We start from the raw sequence: 17,536 nt of genomic DNA, 5'->3' as shown, positions 1-17,536 counted from the left end.
CACTCGCTAACCTTGGTTGCCCATCACTGCTGTAGCTAGATGCACATTGGCATGGCAGTATATGGAAGCTTCCATGGCTGTTGTTCATGCTGCATGTGTTCTCTGTATGAATAGAAAACTTCGATCCAACACTTTTCAGGAGTAATACGTTGCTTTTTTAAAATTTTCAAAGAAAAAATGACAAGGAAATGTTCAGATAAATACTGTTTGAATGTGTGGTGTGAAATTCAGATAAATATTAGCATAGTTGTTACATAAATGTGTAGTAGGTATGGTACACAATGCCAGCAGAATTAAAATGTTATAATTTGGTCAGTAGTTTTGCAAGATTCTTTCATGTCCATCTTTAGTCTCAGAGATGTAGCAATGTTGTCTGTAGTTTAAAAACTAATGGTCCTGTGGCACCTTAAAGACTAACAAAAAAAAAATAGTATCATGAGCTCATCATCTGAAGAAGTGGGTTTTTGCCCACAAAAGTTCATGATAGTATGTCTTTTAGTGGCACACATCTGTATTGTACATGCCCTTCAGTTGCAGTCAGATACAACTACCATAGTCTTTAACTTCAATAGGAGAAACTTTATTAGACTTTAACATGCACTTCAAAATATTTATTATGTGAATTACTTAACACAATTAAAAACAGTTTAATATTCTCCCTCCAGGTGTTGGTGGTATTGAAACAGAAGCAGTAATGCTGGGAATGCCAGTTACACTCACTTTGCCTGAGGTAGTTGGGTGTGAGCTGACTGGCTTAGCCAGCCCACTTGCTACATCCATAGATGTTGTCCTAAATATTACTAAGGTAATTTACAATTCTATTTAGACTTTCTTATTGTGGGAAATCTGCCACAAATGCTTGGGAAGGGAAATAAGCATGCAACTGCTCATTTAAGTCCCATTTATTTTCTTTTTACCAATGGTATCTTGTTTATAAGAACATAAGAATGGCCATACTGGGTCACACCAAAGGTCTGTCTAGCCCAGTATCCTGTCTGCTGTCAGTGACCAATACCAGATGCCCCAGGGGGAGGGAACATACAGGTAATCCTCATATGATCCCTCTCCAGTCACCCATTTCCGGACAAACAGAGGCTAGAGACACCATTTCTACCCATCCTGGCTAATGGCCAGTGTTGGACCTAACCTCAATGAATCTATCTAGCTCTTTTTTGAACCCTGTTGAAGTCCTAGTCTTCACTACATCCTCTGGCAAGGAGTTCCAGAGGTTGACCGTATGCTGAGTAAAGAGAATCTTCCTTTTGTTTGTTTTAAACCTGCTGCCTATTAATTTCATTTGGTGACTCCTAGGTCTTTCATTGTGGGAATAAGTAAATAACTTTTCCCTAGTCACCTTTTTTACACCACTCATGATTTTATAGACCTGTATCATATTCCACCTTAGTCTCCTCTTTTCTAATCTGAAAAGTCCAGATCTTTTTAATCTCTCTTTGTATGGGACCTGTTTCAAACCCTTTGTTGCCCTTTTCTGAACCAGTGCCAATATATCTTTTTTGATATGAGGTAACCACAACTGTACACAGTATTCAAGATGTGGGCATACCATGGTTTTATATAGAGGCAATAAGATATTCTCTGTCTTATTTTCTACCCCTTTTTAAATTATTCCTAACATTCTATTTGCTTTTTGACTGCCACTGCACATTGAATGGATGTTTTCAGAGAACTATCCACAATAACTCCAAGATCTCTCTTGAGTAGTTGTAGCTAAATTAGTCCCCATCATATTGCATGTATAGTTGGGATTATTTTTTCCGATGTGCATTACTTCACATTTATCAACATTACATTTCATTTTGTTGCCCAGTCACTTAGTTTGGTGAGATCTTTTTGAAGCTCTTCGTATTTTATTTGTGTAACTTATAAATAAATATGTTCTCTAGTGAGAGCATTTAGTTTCTGCAATGGAAAATGCCCTCCTGTTTGTCTCTTAACTCTAAATTATTCTTGCTTTTTTTCTCTCTCAATCTGAGGTAAATCAAGAATAACTTTACTGAAGTTGGTACTTTCAGTAATGTAACAGAAATGTAGTGAGAGTAGAATGTGACCTTGTCTCTCTGTATTTCCACTTTTTGGCTATGTGGCCTCTGTTGAAAGGTATCAGAGTGATCCATGTCGGTATGGTCAATTCTTCCATTCTGATCAAATCCTTAGCAAGATTTAATCAGTTTCTATTTTTTAGTTTTTCATGTACCTTGGAGTTTTGTCCTTTATAAAGGAGGACATATAAGAGGAAGTAAATGTCAATGAATCTCCACTCTCAGCCTAGTGAACTAGTGACAGTGGTTTGTACCATCACACAGAAAAGCCTTGTTAGATTTCTGTTCCCAGTTTCTTGTTCTCCTGGGTATCTTAGCTGTGAATGCAGCATGTTTGGCACCAAGGAATGAGGAAGTTGTAATGTTTTACACTGTTCAGGAGCATCTACTCTAGCCTAAGGAGGACAGGTGTTGCCATCTGTCTGGAAGGATTCATGATGTAGTATATAGTGCCCCAAAATGGAGTGGAGGGTTATTCCAGGGAAATTGGGGAACCATCAGGGATAAAAGTAGTGCTTAGGTTTTCAGTAACAGTACCCAACTAACCAGTAATGCCGCTTTGTTATCTTAACAGATACCTTTCCAACATGGTAGTTTTATTTTCAAAAGTAGTTCCAGTGACATAAGTTGCTACTTAGATGTTTATTAGTTTTCTCATCCTGACTTCTAAAAAAATCTTTTTCCCTCAAATTATCCCATTCTTGTCATTGCCATCCTCTGTTCTCTGAAATTCCATTGTCTTCACAGGTAGGGTACCTTGGGGAACAACAGAGGGTGAATAGTGTCTAACTAGGCTTTCCTTATGACAGTGCAAAGGACTGTCACTAGTTCCCTGGACTTAGAGAAGAGCTCTAAATTCCTTCTTTTGAATATTTATCACCTTGTCTACCAAACTATAAGCCACACATTGCCCTGTGCATCCTGACTCCTAGCAATATCTTTTATGAAACAGTCACTGCTTGAAAATTTGCAGAACTGAGCAGGTGAGAGAGATCTTGAGGGATTTTATCTCTGTCAGAGTCCAGTCTAAGTGTTAAAGTTTTGAAGTTTAATTTTGCTAATATGATTTTAGAGTTAAAGATGTTTCCTGCTGTATTTCACTTAGTAAAAGTAAAATTTCAAACTGTTGCACAAAACTTTCTTTGTAGTATACTGTCTTATGTTCCAGATGTCATATAGTTACGTATTTCATTTCAAACAGCAACTCAGGCAAGCAGGAGTGTCTGGAAAATTTGTTGAGTTTTTTGGAACTGGTGTGTCCCAGCTATCTATTGCTGATCGAACCACAATAGCAAATATGTGTCCCGAATATGGTGCTATTCTGAGCTTTTTCCCTGTTGATAATGTGACGCTCAAGCACTTAAAGCATACAGGTAAGGATGAAATTACAGTACATATGATTCAGCGTATTATAAACTCACATGGTAGATTTTTTTTTTTTATCTAAAATTGCATCATTATATTTGGACAGCATTTTTCTTCAGTGTTGTTATGCAGTGAAATTAGATATCATGGGGAACTACTTTGCAACTCTCTCCCATGAATAGCCTCATGGACACTATGAAATTTTAAATTTAATGAAAATTATACTACTGTAATGAATGTCATCTACCTTTCTCTGTAGAATTGGCCATTGGTCCTGAAGCTTATTAGCATGTAAATTTCCTTATGGCACTACATTTTAGTCATTACAGTTTTTCTCATTAAAATGGGAATTTTAAAAAAAATCTTGACAGATGAATAGCTGGCATGCCTCTCACGCTTGTACCAAATCTGGTTATTTTCTCTGCTTCCTGATCTGTCTAATCATTGCCATTACTGTCCCTGAGTCAACTTATTCTTGAGCATGCAGTGGTCAACTCTGTCAAGACAGACCATTTCCCTTCTCCTCTATGAATTATTCATAACAATTTGAAAACTATATCAGAGGGGTAGCCATGATGAGTACTCCTTTGGTATAGCAACTAACAAAAATGTATAGCATCATAAGCTGTTGTGGGTAAAACCCACTTTATCAGGTGAATTGGAGTGGAAATAACAGAAATCAAGGTTTTTATTTGTGTGTGCGCGCGCGTTAAAAGCATTTTCGGAAAATCATGCCAGTGCAGACATAACCTTCATGTTTCTATATATTTTTGTTAGTCTCTTGAGATGCATATGAAAAGTAAAATTCAGTTACTGGTCTTACCTAATTTGGCTTGGAGGAGCAAAAAGATTTTGGTGATGCTTCCCATAAACCAGGCCATAATGAGAAGGAGTCTGCTGAATTAATGTTCCTTTTCTGAGTTCCATCTTAGGCTGCAGTGAGGCAATCAGATGACGGTGAAAAGCTCTTAATTATGAACTAATTTGTACATAGCTTGCTGAAAGCATACTCAGTGTCTGTGGATTGGCAATCCTTGTATCAAGGATTGAAGTATTTCACTTTTAGACTTTGTATAGGCTTAAACTGCTACCAGAGGTAGAGTGTATAGGCAAGTTATATGTGGCAAGAAGACTGTTATTCAGGGCAGTAATAGAAATGTAGCCGTGTTAGTCTGGTGTAACTGAAGCAAAATACAGGACTACAGGCAGTCCCCGAGTTACGCAGATCCGACTTATGTCGGATCCGCAGTTACGAACGGGGATTTTCTCGCCCTGGAGGACTGGAGCGGCGGGACGCTTGGTCCCGCTGCCCGCCTCCTCCGGGGCGAGAAAAGCTGCTCCCCGTCTCCCTGGTCTGCTGGGGGAGCCAGCAGACCAGGGAGACGCTGAGCAAAGCCGCGGAGGACCCGGGCCGGACCCGCGGTGCTTCCAGCTGATCTGGAAGCGCCGCGGGTCCGGCCCGGGTCCTCCGCCGCTTTGCTCCGCGTCTCCCTGGTCTGCTGGGGGGGGGGGGGCAGCTAGTGCCCCCCCCCCAGCAGACCAGGGAGACGTGGATCAAAGCCCGGGGCCTGTGGTAGAGCAGGTGGGGCGCTGCCAGTTGGTTCTGCAGCACCGCTCCTTGGCGCTACTGGACCAACCCGGCAGCACCCCAGCTGCTCTGCCCCAGGAGTCCTGATTCAGCTGCTGCTGATCAGTTTCAGCAGCAGCTGAATCAGGACACCTGGGGTAGAGCAGCTGGGGTGCTGCTGGGTTGGTCCAGTAGCGCCGAGGAGCGGCCGCGCTACTGGACCAACCCAGCAGCACCCGAGCTGCTCTGCCCCAGGCTTCCTGGAATCAGCTGCTGATCAGTTTCAGCAGCAGCTGACTTGGGGACGCCTGGGGTTCTTAAGTTGAATCTGTATGTAAGTCGGAACTGGCGTCCAGATTCAGCCGTTGTTGAAACTGATCAGTTTCACCAGCGGCTGAATCTGGATGCCAGTTCCGACTTACATACAGATTCAATTTAAGTACAAACCTACAGTCCCTATCTTGTACGTAACCCGGGGACTGCCTGTATGTAGCACTTTAAAGACTAACAAGATGGTTTATTAGATGATGAGTTTTCGTGGGCCAGACCCACTTCCTCAGATCAAATAGTGGAAGAAAATAGTCACAACCATATATACCAAAGGATACAATTTTAAAAAATGAACACACATGAAAAGGACAAATCAAATTTCAGAACAGAAGGAGGATGGGGGGGGGGGGGGGGGGAGGCCCACAGACATTCACCTCCCCCCATCCTCCCCCCATCCCCCTTCTGTTCTGAAATTTGATTTGTCCTTTTCATATGTGTTCATTTTTTTAAATTGTATCCTTTGGTATATATGGTTGACTATTTTCTTCCACTGTTATTCAGGGCAGTTATTCAAGTGCAGAGTCAGAATTTCATGTAGATGAGTAGTGTTAGATTCATGGAATCTATGCGGTGGCACACAGATATTGTGACAAATTCACACAATTTACTTCTGAAAACCCTAGTCACAAGTAAGTTGTAGGGATGTTAAAATTGGGTTATTTTAATAATCCAATAGTTGATAGAATTTTTATCAACTAGTCAATTACTTGATAGGGGAAAGCAGCCAGCTCAGTCCTGGCTCATGCCGGGACCAAACCCCACTGTGGCTCTGCAATTTAAAAGGCAGTAGGAGCCAGACAGCCTGCCCCCTAGTACCTACTGTGTTTTAAAAATTGCAGAACCTCAGCGTGGTTTGGTCCATGAGCTGGCCGCCTGCCCAGCTGGTCCCAGCAGGAAGTTGGGATTCCCCGCAGACAGGTGCTGCTGCTGGGATCTGGCAACGGGAGGGGAGGAGGAGGCGGACACAGTGCTGAAGGGAACCAGATTTTAAGCTGGCTCCCCCCAGCATTGTCTCCTGCTCCCTCCTCCCCCCCACCCCGCTGCCTCTGATATAGAGGCGGCAATGGGGGGAATGTGGATAGTCGACTTATCAACTACTCTTTTATATCCCTAGTATGTTGTACCATACTTTTTTCTGTGTCTGGGAATATTTTCCATAGGGTTTGACAAGGCTAAGCTTGAGTCCATGGAAACATATCTTAAAGCTGTGAAGTTATTTCGAAATGATCAGATTTCTTTAGAGGAGCCTGAATATTCCCAGGTATTTATAAAATGACTTGTATTTTTGCAACTATTTGTATTCATTATTCATAAATTATTTTTATTCTGTTGTAATTATTGTTCCTTTTTAGTAGTTATTTCTACATGAATATCTTAACTAATTGCTTTGGGTAGTTAGATACTTTACAAAAAAACCTCACAACCTTAAGCGCTGTAATAAGTATAGGAAAGGCTGATGAATCCTTTTGTCAACCAGCTCTTTAAAGATACCATGTAACTTTGATTTCTGAATGAGTAGTTGTAGCAGCTTGTGTCAGAGCTCAGATAGCTCATGATAAAGGGGTTGTTAGTCATACTCCATCTTAAAAATGGAAGCCTCGCTTTTTACTGGAAAAAGTGATAGAATATTCAGATTACTAAACCGTATGGGCCCAGTTGCCTTGAATAACTAGGGGTTAATGCAGTTATGTATCAAGCAATGTTTCCTAGTGCATGTTACTATTTTTTTTTCTTTTCCAGATAATACAGATAGATCTGAGTTGTATAACGCCATATGTCAGTGGCCCAAAGAGGGCACAGGATAGGGTTTCTGTTACTAATATGAAAAGTGATTTCCAAGCCTGCCTAAATGAGAAGGTTGGTACAATTTTACAAAGATGTTTTTAGTGGTTTGGTAGATAAATGTAACTCACTATTTGGCATTCATACTGAACAAAATAAGTTTATAAAGTCATAATCAATAATCCATCTAAAGTATTTGTTTTATAAATACTCTCTGCCTCATAGCATCTCTTGTGCTAGCAGTGATAGGAATAGTCCTCAAACAGTTGAAAATGTGAATAAAAATTTGGAAAGAGTTTGATTAATTTTCTAAGAATCTACTAAGCAGAAAAGTTAAAGTTAAGTAATCAGATGTTCCAAACTTCTATAGTTTATCCAATTATTAATTGCAAAATTAGTTAGATATATGAATGGGGTTGTTGGGGTTTTTTTTGAGAATTTCTATTTTAAAACAAAATTGGGTTAAATTATTATAGTGTCATTTCTTATGAGTTAAAAATTCCTCCAAATCAGCTTCATTGTTTGAAATTGAAATGATTAATTTTATTGTTCTTAGGGAATAAATTCAGTTTAGTCTGTTTTAATATAACAATTGATATTAAAAAATTGTTAAATTAACCAAAACGTAAAAAAAGAAATGTGCCTTTCAGTGCTTTTGAATGGGAGCTGAATCTTCAATCCTAATGTGTTCAGGTATCAAAAACAGCTGGTTATAGCATTAAGTCTGAAATAGAATTGCATATAGCATAGAATCTGATTCAGAGGCCACTGCAATCTCTGAGCCTACTGATAAGACCCATAGTATGTAACTATCAGTTGTGGTAGGCTTGCCTAAGGCTTGCCTTATGTGGGAGACAAATCAAAGACCTAGTAGTGAGAACAATAGATGATCAAGAGAAAGCTATTTGGACTGATGCATGTCTGGGTAGGCCATGAAGACTTCTAGGAGATTAAATATTACAGACCCAGGCTCTGTTTATCTTTAATTCTCTCCCGGTCAAATTTGATTTGACATTCTCTATTAGATTAATTCATCTTTATTATATTTCAGACTGTTATAAAATAATGCTGAGGAAATGTAGGTAATTAGATTTAGAGAATGGAATATCTTGTACATGATGCAGGAGTTGTTGTTTTTAATGGATATTTATCCATTAAAAACAGAATCTGATTTAATAGAATCTGATTTCTATTAAAATAATTGAGCCTTACCACATGATACATGCACCTGAATAGTCTGAGAGGTAGCCATGTTAGTCTGTAACTTAAAAAAACTTTAAAAAGGAGTGGTCCTGTAGCACCTTAGAGACCCAGCCACCCCCCGCCCCCTCGCTGGCCTGTTAATCTTGCACAGATCCCAGCTGCTCTCTCCATGGCCCCAAGTCACTTGCACCCTTCTCCACTCTCACCCACCACACTCCTGAACCGGCCCCTCTATCCGAATGCTTTAGCCCATCCCTCCCACTTGTGCCCTTCAGTCGCCAGCCAGTACCCCCAACCCACATCCTTCATGTTCCTGCTCCACCTGCCAATAAAATAGTCCATGGTCCACAGCCCACCCCTCAGTCCTTCCATCCCTACCCCCCGTGTCCTCCATTCCTACACCCCCATTCTCCTGCCTCCATTCCTACACCCACCAACCTCCCTAACCCCTCCACATCGCCAGCCCGCCCACTTCCCTCCTTCCATCCCTACCCCACCTCCATTTCTACACCCACCCATCCTCCTCCTCCCCATCCTACCCCGCCTATCCCTACCCCAACCTCCTTCCTCCATATTCCTACACTCCCCATCCTTACCTAACCCTGCCCCCTACACCCCCCCATGCTGTCACAGCCAGTTGTTTTCTCCTCCCCCCCCCCCCCCCCCCCCCCCGCATGGAGCTGGCCGTGCTGTGCACAGGGGAAGGTGAGGAGATGGGCAAGGATGGTGAGGAGAGTATAATTTACCTTCGGGGTTTAGCTACTCAATCACCTCGGTCACAAGCTGGGGCTAGTAGCAGGAAAGAGGGAGGGAGGACGCCTGGTGGCTGAGGGAGGAGGGGCTGCAGGATGCAGAGTGATGTGATAACATCACTCTGTCATCCTGCAGGAAAAACTTTTTTTATATATCTAGAGAGATGAGCTTTCATGGGTACAACCCACTCATCTGAAGATGTGAATTGTGCCCATGAAAGCTCCTGATACTATGTATATGAAGGTTTTTGTTAGTCTCGAAGGTGCTATAGGACCATCTCTCTTTTTTTTTTTTTTTAAGTTTATGTACCTGCGTGAATGCTGCCTACTTTGAGTAAGGGTATGTCTACACTGCAACGTTAATTCGGAATAACAGCTGTTATTCCAAATTAACTTCCATAGCGTCTACACAAGCAAACCGCTATTTCGAATTACATTCAAAATAGCGGGGCACTTAATTCAAGTTGGTAAACCTCATTCTATGCGGAGTAACGCCAGACTCGAATTAGCTAATTCGGAATAAGCGCTGGGTACACACGTAGTCCGAATTAGCTGGCCTCCAGCCTTACCAGTTTTCCCTGGTGGCCACTCTGTGCCAAACCAGGAAAACTCTTCTCCCGGCCCAGAGCCAGCAGTGGCCCCAAAACATGAGCCAGCAAGCCACTGGCAGCCAGCTCTCCACTGCGCCTCAGGAGTCCAGTGTGGAGATCAGGGTGGACCGTACTCAGGTTTGTGGGGATGCCTCCAGTGTCCATGATCTCTGCACTAGACAGAGGAACGCAGCCGTCTATGGCAGGAAAGCTGCCAGCCTGGCCACCAAAGGCCACATGCGAACCCAGGAGCAGGTTTGCATGAAAATTAAGTTGGTCCGGCAAGACCCCCAACCCTGAACTTCTCCTCCCTCTTCCGCCCCTTGCCTCCTCTTTCCAGCTCCCTTCTCCCAGGTTTCCCCCTCCCCTCTCCCACCCTCATTCCCACCCCAGGTTCAGTCAATAAAGAGAGTTTGTTTTTGGCAAGAAATGTGTTTTTATTTGACATCAGGAGGGGGAGTTAGGGAGGGGTAAGTGGTAGAAGGGAGGAATGAGACACAAGCCTCCAGTGGGGCACACCAGGGAGGCTATTAGTGCTCCTCAGGGTGGAAGCTCTCCTGCAGGGCCTCCTGGATACTGACAGCCCCCCGATGGACCTCCGTGATGGCAGCCTGCAGAAAGTGCAGCCAGGCTCGCAGCAACACATCCATGAGAAGTACCAGAGTATCCAGGGGCAGCTCCGGCTCCATGTTGCAAAGTGCTGGGGGTCCTAAGTGAGGGCAACCAGAGCACGCAGAGACCCAAATGCTTTGCTGTCCCTCATCGAGGCAGGCAAGCAAGCAGGGGCACCTGAGAACCAGCTACCCAGAGGGCAGGAGGGTGTCCCTTCAAGCACAGGCATCGGATAGCTTCAGGCAGCTGCCATACACAGACACTCCTGACCTGATGCCCTGCCTGACCTGGTTCTGGCTGGCCTTAAATCTGAGTCTGTGTCCAGTCAGTGTGAATGCAGTATTTTGAATTAGCAAAATGCTAATTCGAACTGCATTTTTGTGTAGACGCGTTAATTCGAATTAGCTTAATTCGAATTAACTATTTCGAATTAAGATAACTCGAATTACCACTGTAGTGTAGACATACCCTATGAGAATTCCTCTAAAAGAAAGGGCGGGAGAAGATAAGGATTTGAGCTTGCTTTTAATATATAGGTACTCATTGCCATACATTTTGTACTATTAACAATGGCAATTATAAAGAAAGTTCATTTGAGGAAATGAGAACTTGCATTCATTTCTGAAGATTTCTTTGAAAGCCTGTTAGATTTTAGTCCACTCATATGACTGATAAGCACTTTCACGGAGCATGTGAGTCTTAAGTGATGGTCCAGATTATCCTCCTATGGTGAAGTACATATCTGTTCAACTCTGATCTATAGCTGTTGAACTGTCTATGTTTTTGACTTGTTATATATTTGGTCATCTAGATTGGCTTTAAAGGGTTTCAGATTGCTGCTGAGAAACAAAATGACATTGTGCCTGTTAAATATGAAGGAAATGAGTACAGATTGTCTCACGGATCTGTTGTCATTGCTGCAGTAATCAGTTGTACAAATAACTGCAATCCATCTGTCATGCTTGCTGCAGGTATGTTGTGACTGGTAACAACTAACCTATTTCAATCTGGTGTTTACATAGTCTTCATCAATTTTGACCTGAATTTTCAGTGTCCAGACTTGTTAGCTCAAAATTAGACAATTGATGGTATTTTTAGGCCTCAATTCCTGAGTTTAATGAGTACAGCTGCTCTCCAAGTTATGAACAAGTTACGGACCAACACTTGGTCCGTAACTCGAAGTGTTCGTAACTCAGATCCCATAGAGCCGTGGTCCCCAACCCGGTGCCTGCGGGCACCATGGCGCCCGCTGGGCCCTTTACATGCACTCGCGGAGCAATCTGGGCTTGCCCCGCCCCCGGGCGTGCGGCAGGTGCCAGCCTCGGGCACATGGCCGGCCCCGGGTGTGCCGCGCGTGCCCTTGCTGGCCCGGGCCCTGGCCCCGCCCCCGCCCTCGGGGGTGCCGTGCATGCCCTTGCCGGCCCCGGCGGTGCCGCGCCTGGCCCCAGCCCTGGCCCCGGGGGCGTCGTGCGGAACCTGGTCAGCCCCTGCCCGGGATCGCGGCACATGCCGCTGCCGGCCTCGGGCGTGCGGCGCATGCTTGGCCCCGCCCCTAGTCACGTGGCCTGTGAGTGGCCCCGCCCCCGTACGCGCAGTGCGTGACCGGCCCCGCCCCCAGGCGCCCGGCAGCCCCAAAAGTTTGGGGACCACTGCCATAGAGTTACATGGCGACTGCGCTGTTCGTAAGCACGGATCGCCGTTCGTAACTCGGATCTGCATTTATGACCGCTTTGGTCGTAAGTGGAGGTGGTCGTAATTCGGGGAGCGGCTGTAGTGGCTTTTATCGAACATAGTGCTGTACAATTATTCGCTGTGGTCTTGTGAGAACTACCTTCATAGGCATCTGATTTTATTAAGATTGTATTTGATAATTTCAGATGATAAATTAAACAATCTGTGATTGTGCGGGGGGCCCCCCCTCCCCAAGCTGCTGCCTCTGATGGAGGGAGGCAGACAGCGCGGGGGGAGCAGGTGGCTTTGCGGTAGCCAGTGCTCATGGGGAGCCAATTCAAAAGCTGGTTCCCACCTGCCCCTGCCCCCACACTGCTGCTTCTGATACAGAGGCAGCAGCGAGGGTGGGGAGAGGGCAGGGCAGGCGGGAACTGGTATGTATGAGGAGCCAGCTTTTAAGACAGCTCCCCATGAGCACCAGAGTTCCAAGGGGCACAGCAGCACAGCCCCTCAGCTGTTTAATGAGCCCCTCCCAGTCAGGGGCTCAGGGCTGCCCTGCACGGTGCTGCCTGGCAGGGGGAGGGGAACTTCTCCCTCAGCTACAGCAGCAGTTCCCTGCTGAGGACACAGCAGCAAGTCTCTCCCTCCAGTAGGGACACTGGCTGCTTAATGAGCCCCATCCAGCTTCAGGGCTGTGCTGCCGCCCAGCTTAGAGGGAACCCACCTCCCCCATAAGTAAACATGTAACTGCTGAAATTTCCGGCGGTTAAACATTTACCCGAATACATGCATTTTAACATCTATTTAGGGCTCCTTTCAAAAGGCTAGGGATCTCAACTTAACCATTGAGAGTGTCAGAAGATTTTGATCCCTGAATGGAAAGGTGATGTTTAGCCTGTAGTCAGATGCTACATGAGCTTTAACATCAGGAATTGAAAAGTCAGTGACAGAGATCAAAATAAAACCTAGCCCAGACCACCCTGCCATGCTCCAACCAGTAGACCATCCATTAGAATGTGGAAAAGAGATTTTCTTTCAGGTAAGCGCAAGAAAATGGACTTGATCTGATTAGGAAAACAAGTAGGACATATAAAAATGTTATTGTCTAAAGAATATTACAGATATATACTTCTTTTAAACCATTTCCTTAAGAAAAAGCAAATTGTGATTTGCCTTATCCTGCCCTTATAACAGTAATTTACCTACCTGACACTATTATGGTAGCGGTAAATTTCATGATTTTTCCAATACATATTCACAAGTTTTGTTTAACTGTTGTTTTGTTCGTTAGGTCTTTTGGCCAGAAAAGCTGTCTCAGCTGGACTGGTGGTTCAACCTTATATAAGAACAAGTTTATCTCCAGGTAGTGGGATGGTTACACATTACCTCAGTTCAAGTGGAGTGTTACCATACCTCAGTAAACTTGGGTAAGTTTAACTTCTTCAATCATACAGACAGAGAAAACTGGTGAATGTGGAAGTGGATTTATTTATAGTCCTTAGATATGGCCCCAGTTCAGCAAGGTGCCTCACATTAAGCATCTGACTAGTCCCATTGTCTGTGAGACTGCTCTTTTCATTGTACACACAATAAAAATCTAACTAATGCAAAACAAAAACAAACAAATTCCCAAACCCTTAACTTCAAATGTTTCACTAACACTTGTTCTTTGAGTACTAGTTCATATGTATTCCAGTTGAGGGGTGCATGTGCTGTGTGCACGACTGTCAGAAAGTTTTACCCTAGCATAGAGTCTGTTTGTTTGTTCCCCACACTGCCCAAGCTCCACACAGTTCGCTTGCCTGCCCCACCCTGGTCAGCCTGCTGTGGTTTTTGCTCTGTCTTCCCAGCAACTGCTTTTCCCCTGCCTCATCTCTTACCCACCCAGCATTTACTCCCTTTGCCCTCTGCCATTGCCCAGTGCGCCCTGGTCCCCTCCTCGAGCACTTGTGTCCCTTCCCTCCCCTTTTAGTTAGCCCCCACATACACTGCATCCTCCATGCTAGCCCCATAGTTTCCTCCTGCCCCAGTGCAGCTGGAGGAGCCAGCACCCCCGCTGTGTACCCACCACCTTGTCCCCTATCCCATCCTGCTAGTGCAGTGGTCCCCAACCTTTTTGTGTGGCGGGTGCCGCACCGGTGGATGATGTCATCCTGCTGCATCATCCGGCCAGCTGGCCCTGTGCCAAGTGTGCCTGCGCCGGTGCCAGACCCCCCTCCGCCCCCCCCACTATGGCCATTTCGCTGCTCTGGACCAGCCGCCCTGCTTCCGCGGCTTCCCCGCCGCGCTCCCCGGCAGGTTCTCCCACCACCGGCGCTTTCCCATGCCCTGTCACGGCATGAGTTCGGCCCCGCAGCGCGTGCGGCCCATCCTCCCCTGGCCGTCCCACGTCGCGACCCTGACTAGGCTTCCTCTGCAGGGCGATGGAGCACATCTAGAGGGACTGGCCTGGTCTGAGGAGGCGTCCAGACCCCCTGGGGCCCAGGAGAGCGCTGGCCCTAACACCGCCAGCCCCCCCAGCAATCCAGCCTCTGCAGCTGCCCCTCCTCCTATTACCAACAGCTCCCTTCAGGCACTGGAGGCACCCCTTTCCTGGTGTGCATGGGTGAGCAGGCAGGCCCTGCCTCGGTGCAACCAGATTTGGCAGGGCCCGAGGAGCAGAGGGTGGCACAGTTGCCACTGGCTGAAGGAGAGGACTTACCCAGGGGGACATTTCCCTGCCTGTCCCTGTTCCTCCCTTGCCTCCTAGATCCCACTATTGTGCATCAGTCCAGAAGAGATGTGGCCTTCGGGGCTGTGGTACTTGAGTCTCTGACCCCTCCTCCTGGCTAAGGCTTGTGATACACTTCAATTGGAATACATATGAACAAGCACTTGAAGAAAAAAAATTACTCAGCTCTGTACCTGTCGTTTGAGATGTGTGGTCATATCTACTCCATACCCACCCTCCTTTCCCAGTATCGGAGTAGTCGTCAAGAAGGAACTGAAGGGTAGTCGGGTTGGCAAGGTCAGATAAGTGTGCTGCACTGTTGCCACTCTAGGGGTGCTCCACAGCTGATCTGATGGATGGCAGCTAAAGTAAAACTTTCCAGCAGTTGTGCACGTGGTGCGCACGCACTACAATTGGAGAAGATGTGAGCAACACATCTCGAACAACAGTTAAAAAACTGAGTAACCATTTGTGGGTTGAGTTGGGTGGGGATCTTTTTTGTTTGTTTTTGTATTTTGTTTTGTTTTAATAATGGAATGTGCTACTCACTCCAGTTTTTCAATTCAGGTTTGAGGTTGTTGGATATGGTTGTTCAACATGTGTTGGAAACACTGCTCCCTTGCCAGAAGCCATTCGGAATGCAATAAAACAGGTACAGCTTTAAGATTCTGACAGTGCATATACAAAGTAGCAGATGCTTGTATATTCAAAAGGTCAGGAAATAAAACCATCTATATGAAGTAATATACTTTGTCCTTAGCAGGAATTTTGCAGTACATTTGGAGATATGTTTTTGCATGCCCAGTGGGGTATATAAAGTGACAAATTTGGTGTCTGTAATAATAATAAAGTAGTAGTGAAAACAACTTTATATTACTCAGATCTCAGCTGTAAGACGAGGTTTGTATATTATTGAAAAATTAGTCATGTTGTGTGTAATATATACATATACTGAATTTCTGACCGGTCCCAGAGGAGGGATTTTGCCAGACCAGTAAAGGTCATTTCTAGGCCCCATGTCACCAGCTCCTCTAGCTGCGGACTCACTGCCAACTACCCAGCCAGCTTCCCCCTGCCGCTGGCCCCTCTGCTTTGCAGGGCTCTTGACTCCAACATGGCAGCCTGCTGTATCCACATTCCCAGGTTCCTCTCCCACCTTCCCTCCCTCCCCCTCCACCACCACCCCAGCATCCTCATGGTTGGGCTCCTGGCTCCAAGGAGTAGCTTCGCTGCCTCCTAGTCCCGCCATGTTGCTGAGCTGCCCAACAGCCATGCTGCCAGGCTCCTGGCCGCATCACAGGACAACCCCACTGCCTCCTGGTCTTGTCGGGCAGTTTTGCCACTGGGTTCTAGCCCTGCTGCTGGACTCCTGCTCCTTCTGCCTCCCCTGCTGTTTTGCCACTGGGTAGCAGTCCTGCTCCTGGGCTCCTGGTTTCTTTGCCACAAGGTAGACCCATTACTGAACTCCAGCCCTGCTTTAGGGCTCCCAGCCACCAGCCCTCCATGGGACTCTGGTCCTTCCAAACCAGGGATGTTGCTGGACCAGAGAGTCCTGGTTAAGAGAGGTTCAACCTGTAGAAGATTTACACAGTGTTGCTTGGTTCCTTAACTGAATTAATTTTTGTTTTTTGGAAAAGTACATGCTTCATTTAAATTATTGCTGTGGGGTGGGGCTGGGGATGAGGGGTTCAGTATGCAGGCTGTCCCAAGGTGAGAAGACTACCCCAGTCCTCTCTCACCACAGCAGCTAGTGGCCAGGTGAGAAGCACCTCTCTATGGCTGCTGCAGTTCCAGCAGGCACAGCTCAGGGAGGGATGCATGTACCCCAGCTGGGACAGGTCTAGATTCATCTGCCCCCTGCTCTCCCCAGCCAGAGTGAGGAATGCAGGAAACTGTGCACTTCCCCTTGCTCCCTGACAAAGGGGGAATTGCGGGGGTGAAGGGTGAGGGGAGCTTCAGTCTTCCCTCCCTAAAGGGTGCCTGGGGGCTGAGAGGCAATCCTGGATGGTGGAGGAGGGGCTTTGGTTGTGCCTCTAGCCACCCCTTTCACCTGCTTAGTGATTCTGTCTCTCGTCTATATGGTTTTCTGAGAAGCAATCCCGTTCCAAGCACATTCCATTTTCTTGGTACAACCAAATCTTTACCTTGATTTAAGTTAGAAGAGGAAGCTGTATACTGAATTTGGTGATCCTAGCTTTTACCATTTAGGAGGAGTTCTTAAACAGATAGTCACACAGACACACACATTCTCAAATATATATAGTAGATCTAGTAACTCTCTGAAGCACAAATGTGTTCTGGATTATTAACAAAATGTCACGAGAGTGAGCAACTTATAGACAAGTAAATGGTAAGCTGCTGTTAGCCATGTCAGTGCTAAAAGCTGCTCAGCCCTTAAGACTGCCATGAGCAGTAAAGGAGTAATTGAGGCACTAGCCTGGGAAAAATCAATGATAAGAGGTAGGAGAAGGGAGGGGAGAACTAGTCCAATTGGCTAAGAGGAGACATGAGGGGACGAAGAGTGAATAGTGGGAATGAGCAAAATACCTTTCCTGTTTAAGACTTCCATTAGTAATAAAGGGGGCCTTTAAACTTTTTTTAAAAAAAGAAAAGACAACAGAAATTAAACAAACTGTCGTTAATGCACCTATAAAAATACTTATTTCTACCTTTCAGGGTGAATTAGTCGCTTGTGGAGTTTTGTCTGGAAACAAAAACTTTGAAGGCCGTCTCTGCGATTGTGTCCGTGCCAACTACCTTGCTTCTCCACCTTTAGTAGTTGCTTATGCTATAGCAGGCACTGTTAATATAGATTTCAGTACTGAGCCTTTAGGTAACAATTTCTTTATATCTCTTGTTTCAGAGTAGTACTGGGTTTTCTTTGGGTGCTTTGC

General features: G+C 45.4%; 1 protein-coding gene across 1 annotated transcript in view; it reads left to right on the top strand.

The window, feature by feature from the left end:
• IREB2 (iron responsive element binding protein 2) overlaps positions 1-17,536 on the top strand; it is a 60,051-nt gene that overhangs the window by 23,173 nt on the left and 19,342 nt on the right. The window contains exons 8-15 of the mRNA XM_075897605.1: positions 666-805; positions 3,262-3,433; positions 6,483-6,583; positions 7,063-7,179; positions 11,073-11,232; positions 13,224-13,359; positions 15,210-15,294; positions 17,319-17,475. Of these exons, the coding sequence (XP_075753720.1) occupies positions 666-805; positions 3,262-3,433; positions 6,483-6,583; positions 7,063-7,179; positions 11,073-11,232; positions 13,224-13,359; positions 15,210-15,294; positions 17,319-17,475 (1,068 nt within the window). The remainder of the gene's footprint in view (positions 1-665; positions 806-3,261; positions 3,434-6,482; positions 6,584-7,062; positions 7,180-11,072; positions 11,233-13,223; positions 13,360-15,209; positions 15,295-17,318; positions 17,476-17,536) is intronic.

Source organism: Pelodiscus sinensis, chromosome 14 (assembly GCF_049634645.1).
Source record: "Pelodiscus sinensis isolate JC-2024 chromosome 14, ASM4963464v1, whole genome shotgun sequence".
NCBI lineage: Eukaryota > Metazoa > Chordata > Testudines > Trionychidae > Pelodiscus > Pelodiscus sinensis.
This window is presented reverse-complemented; position numbering and strand designations above follow the sequence as displayed.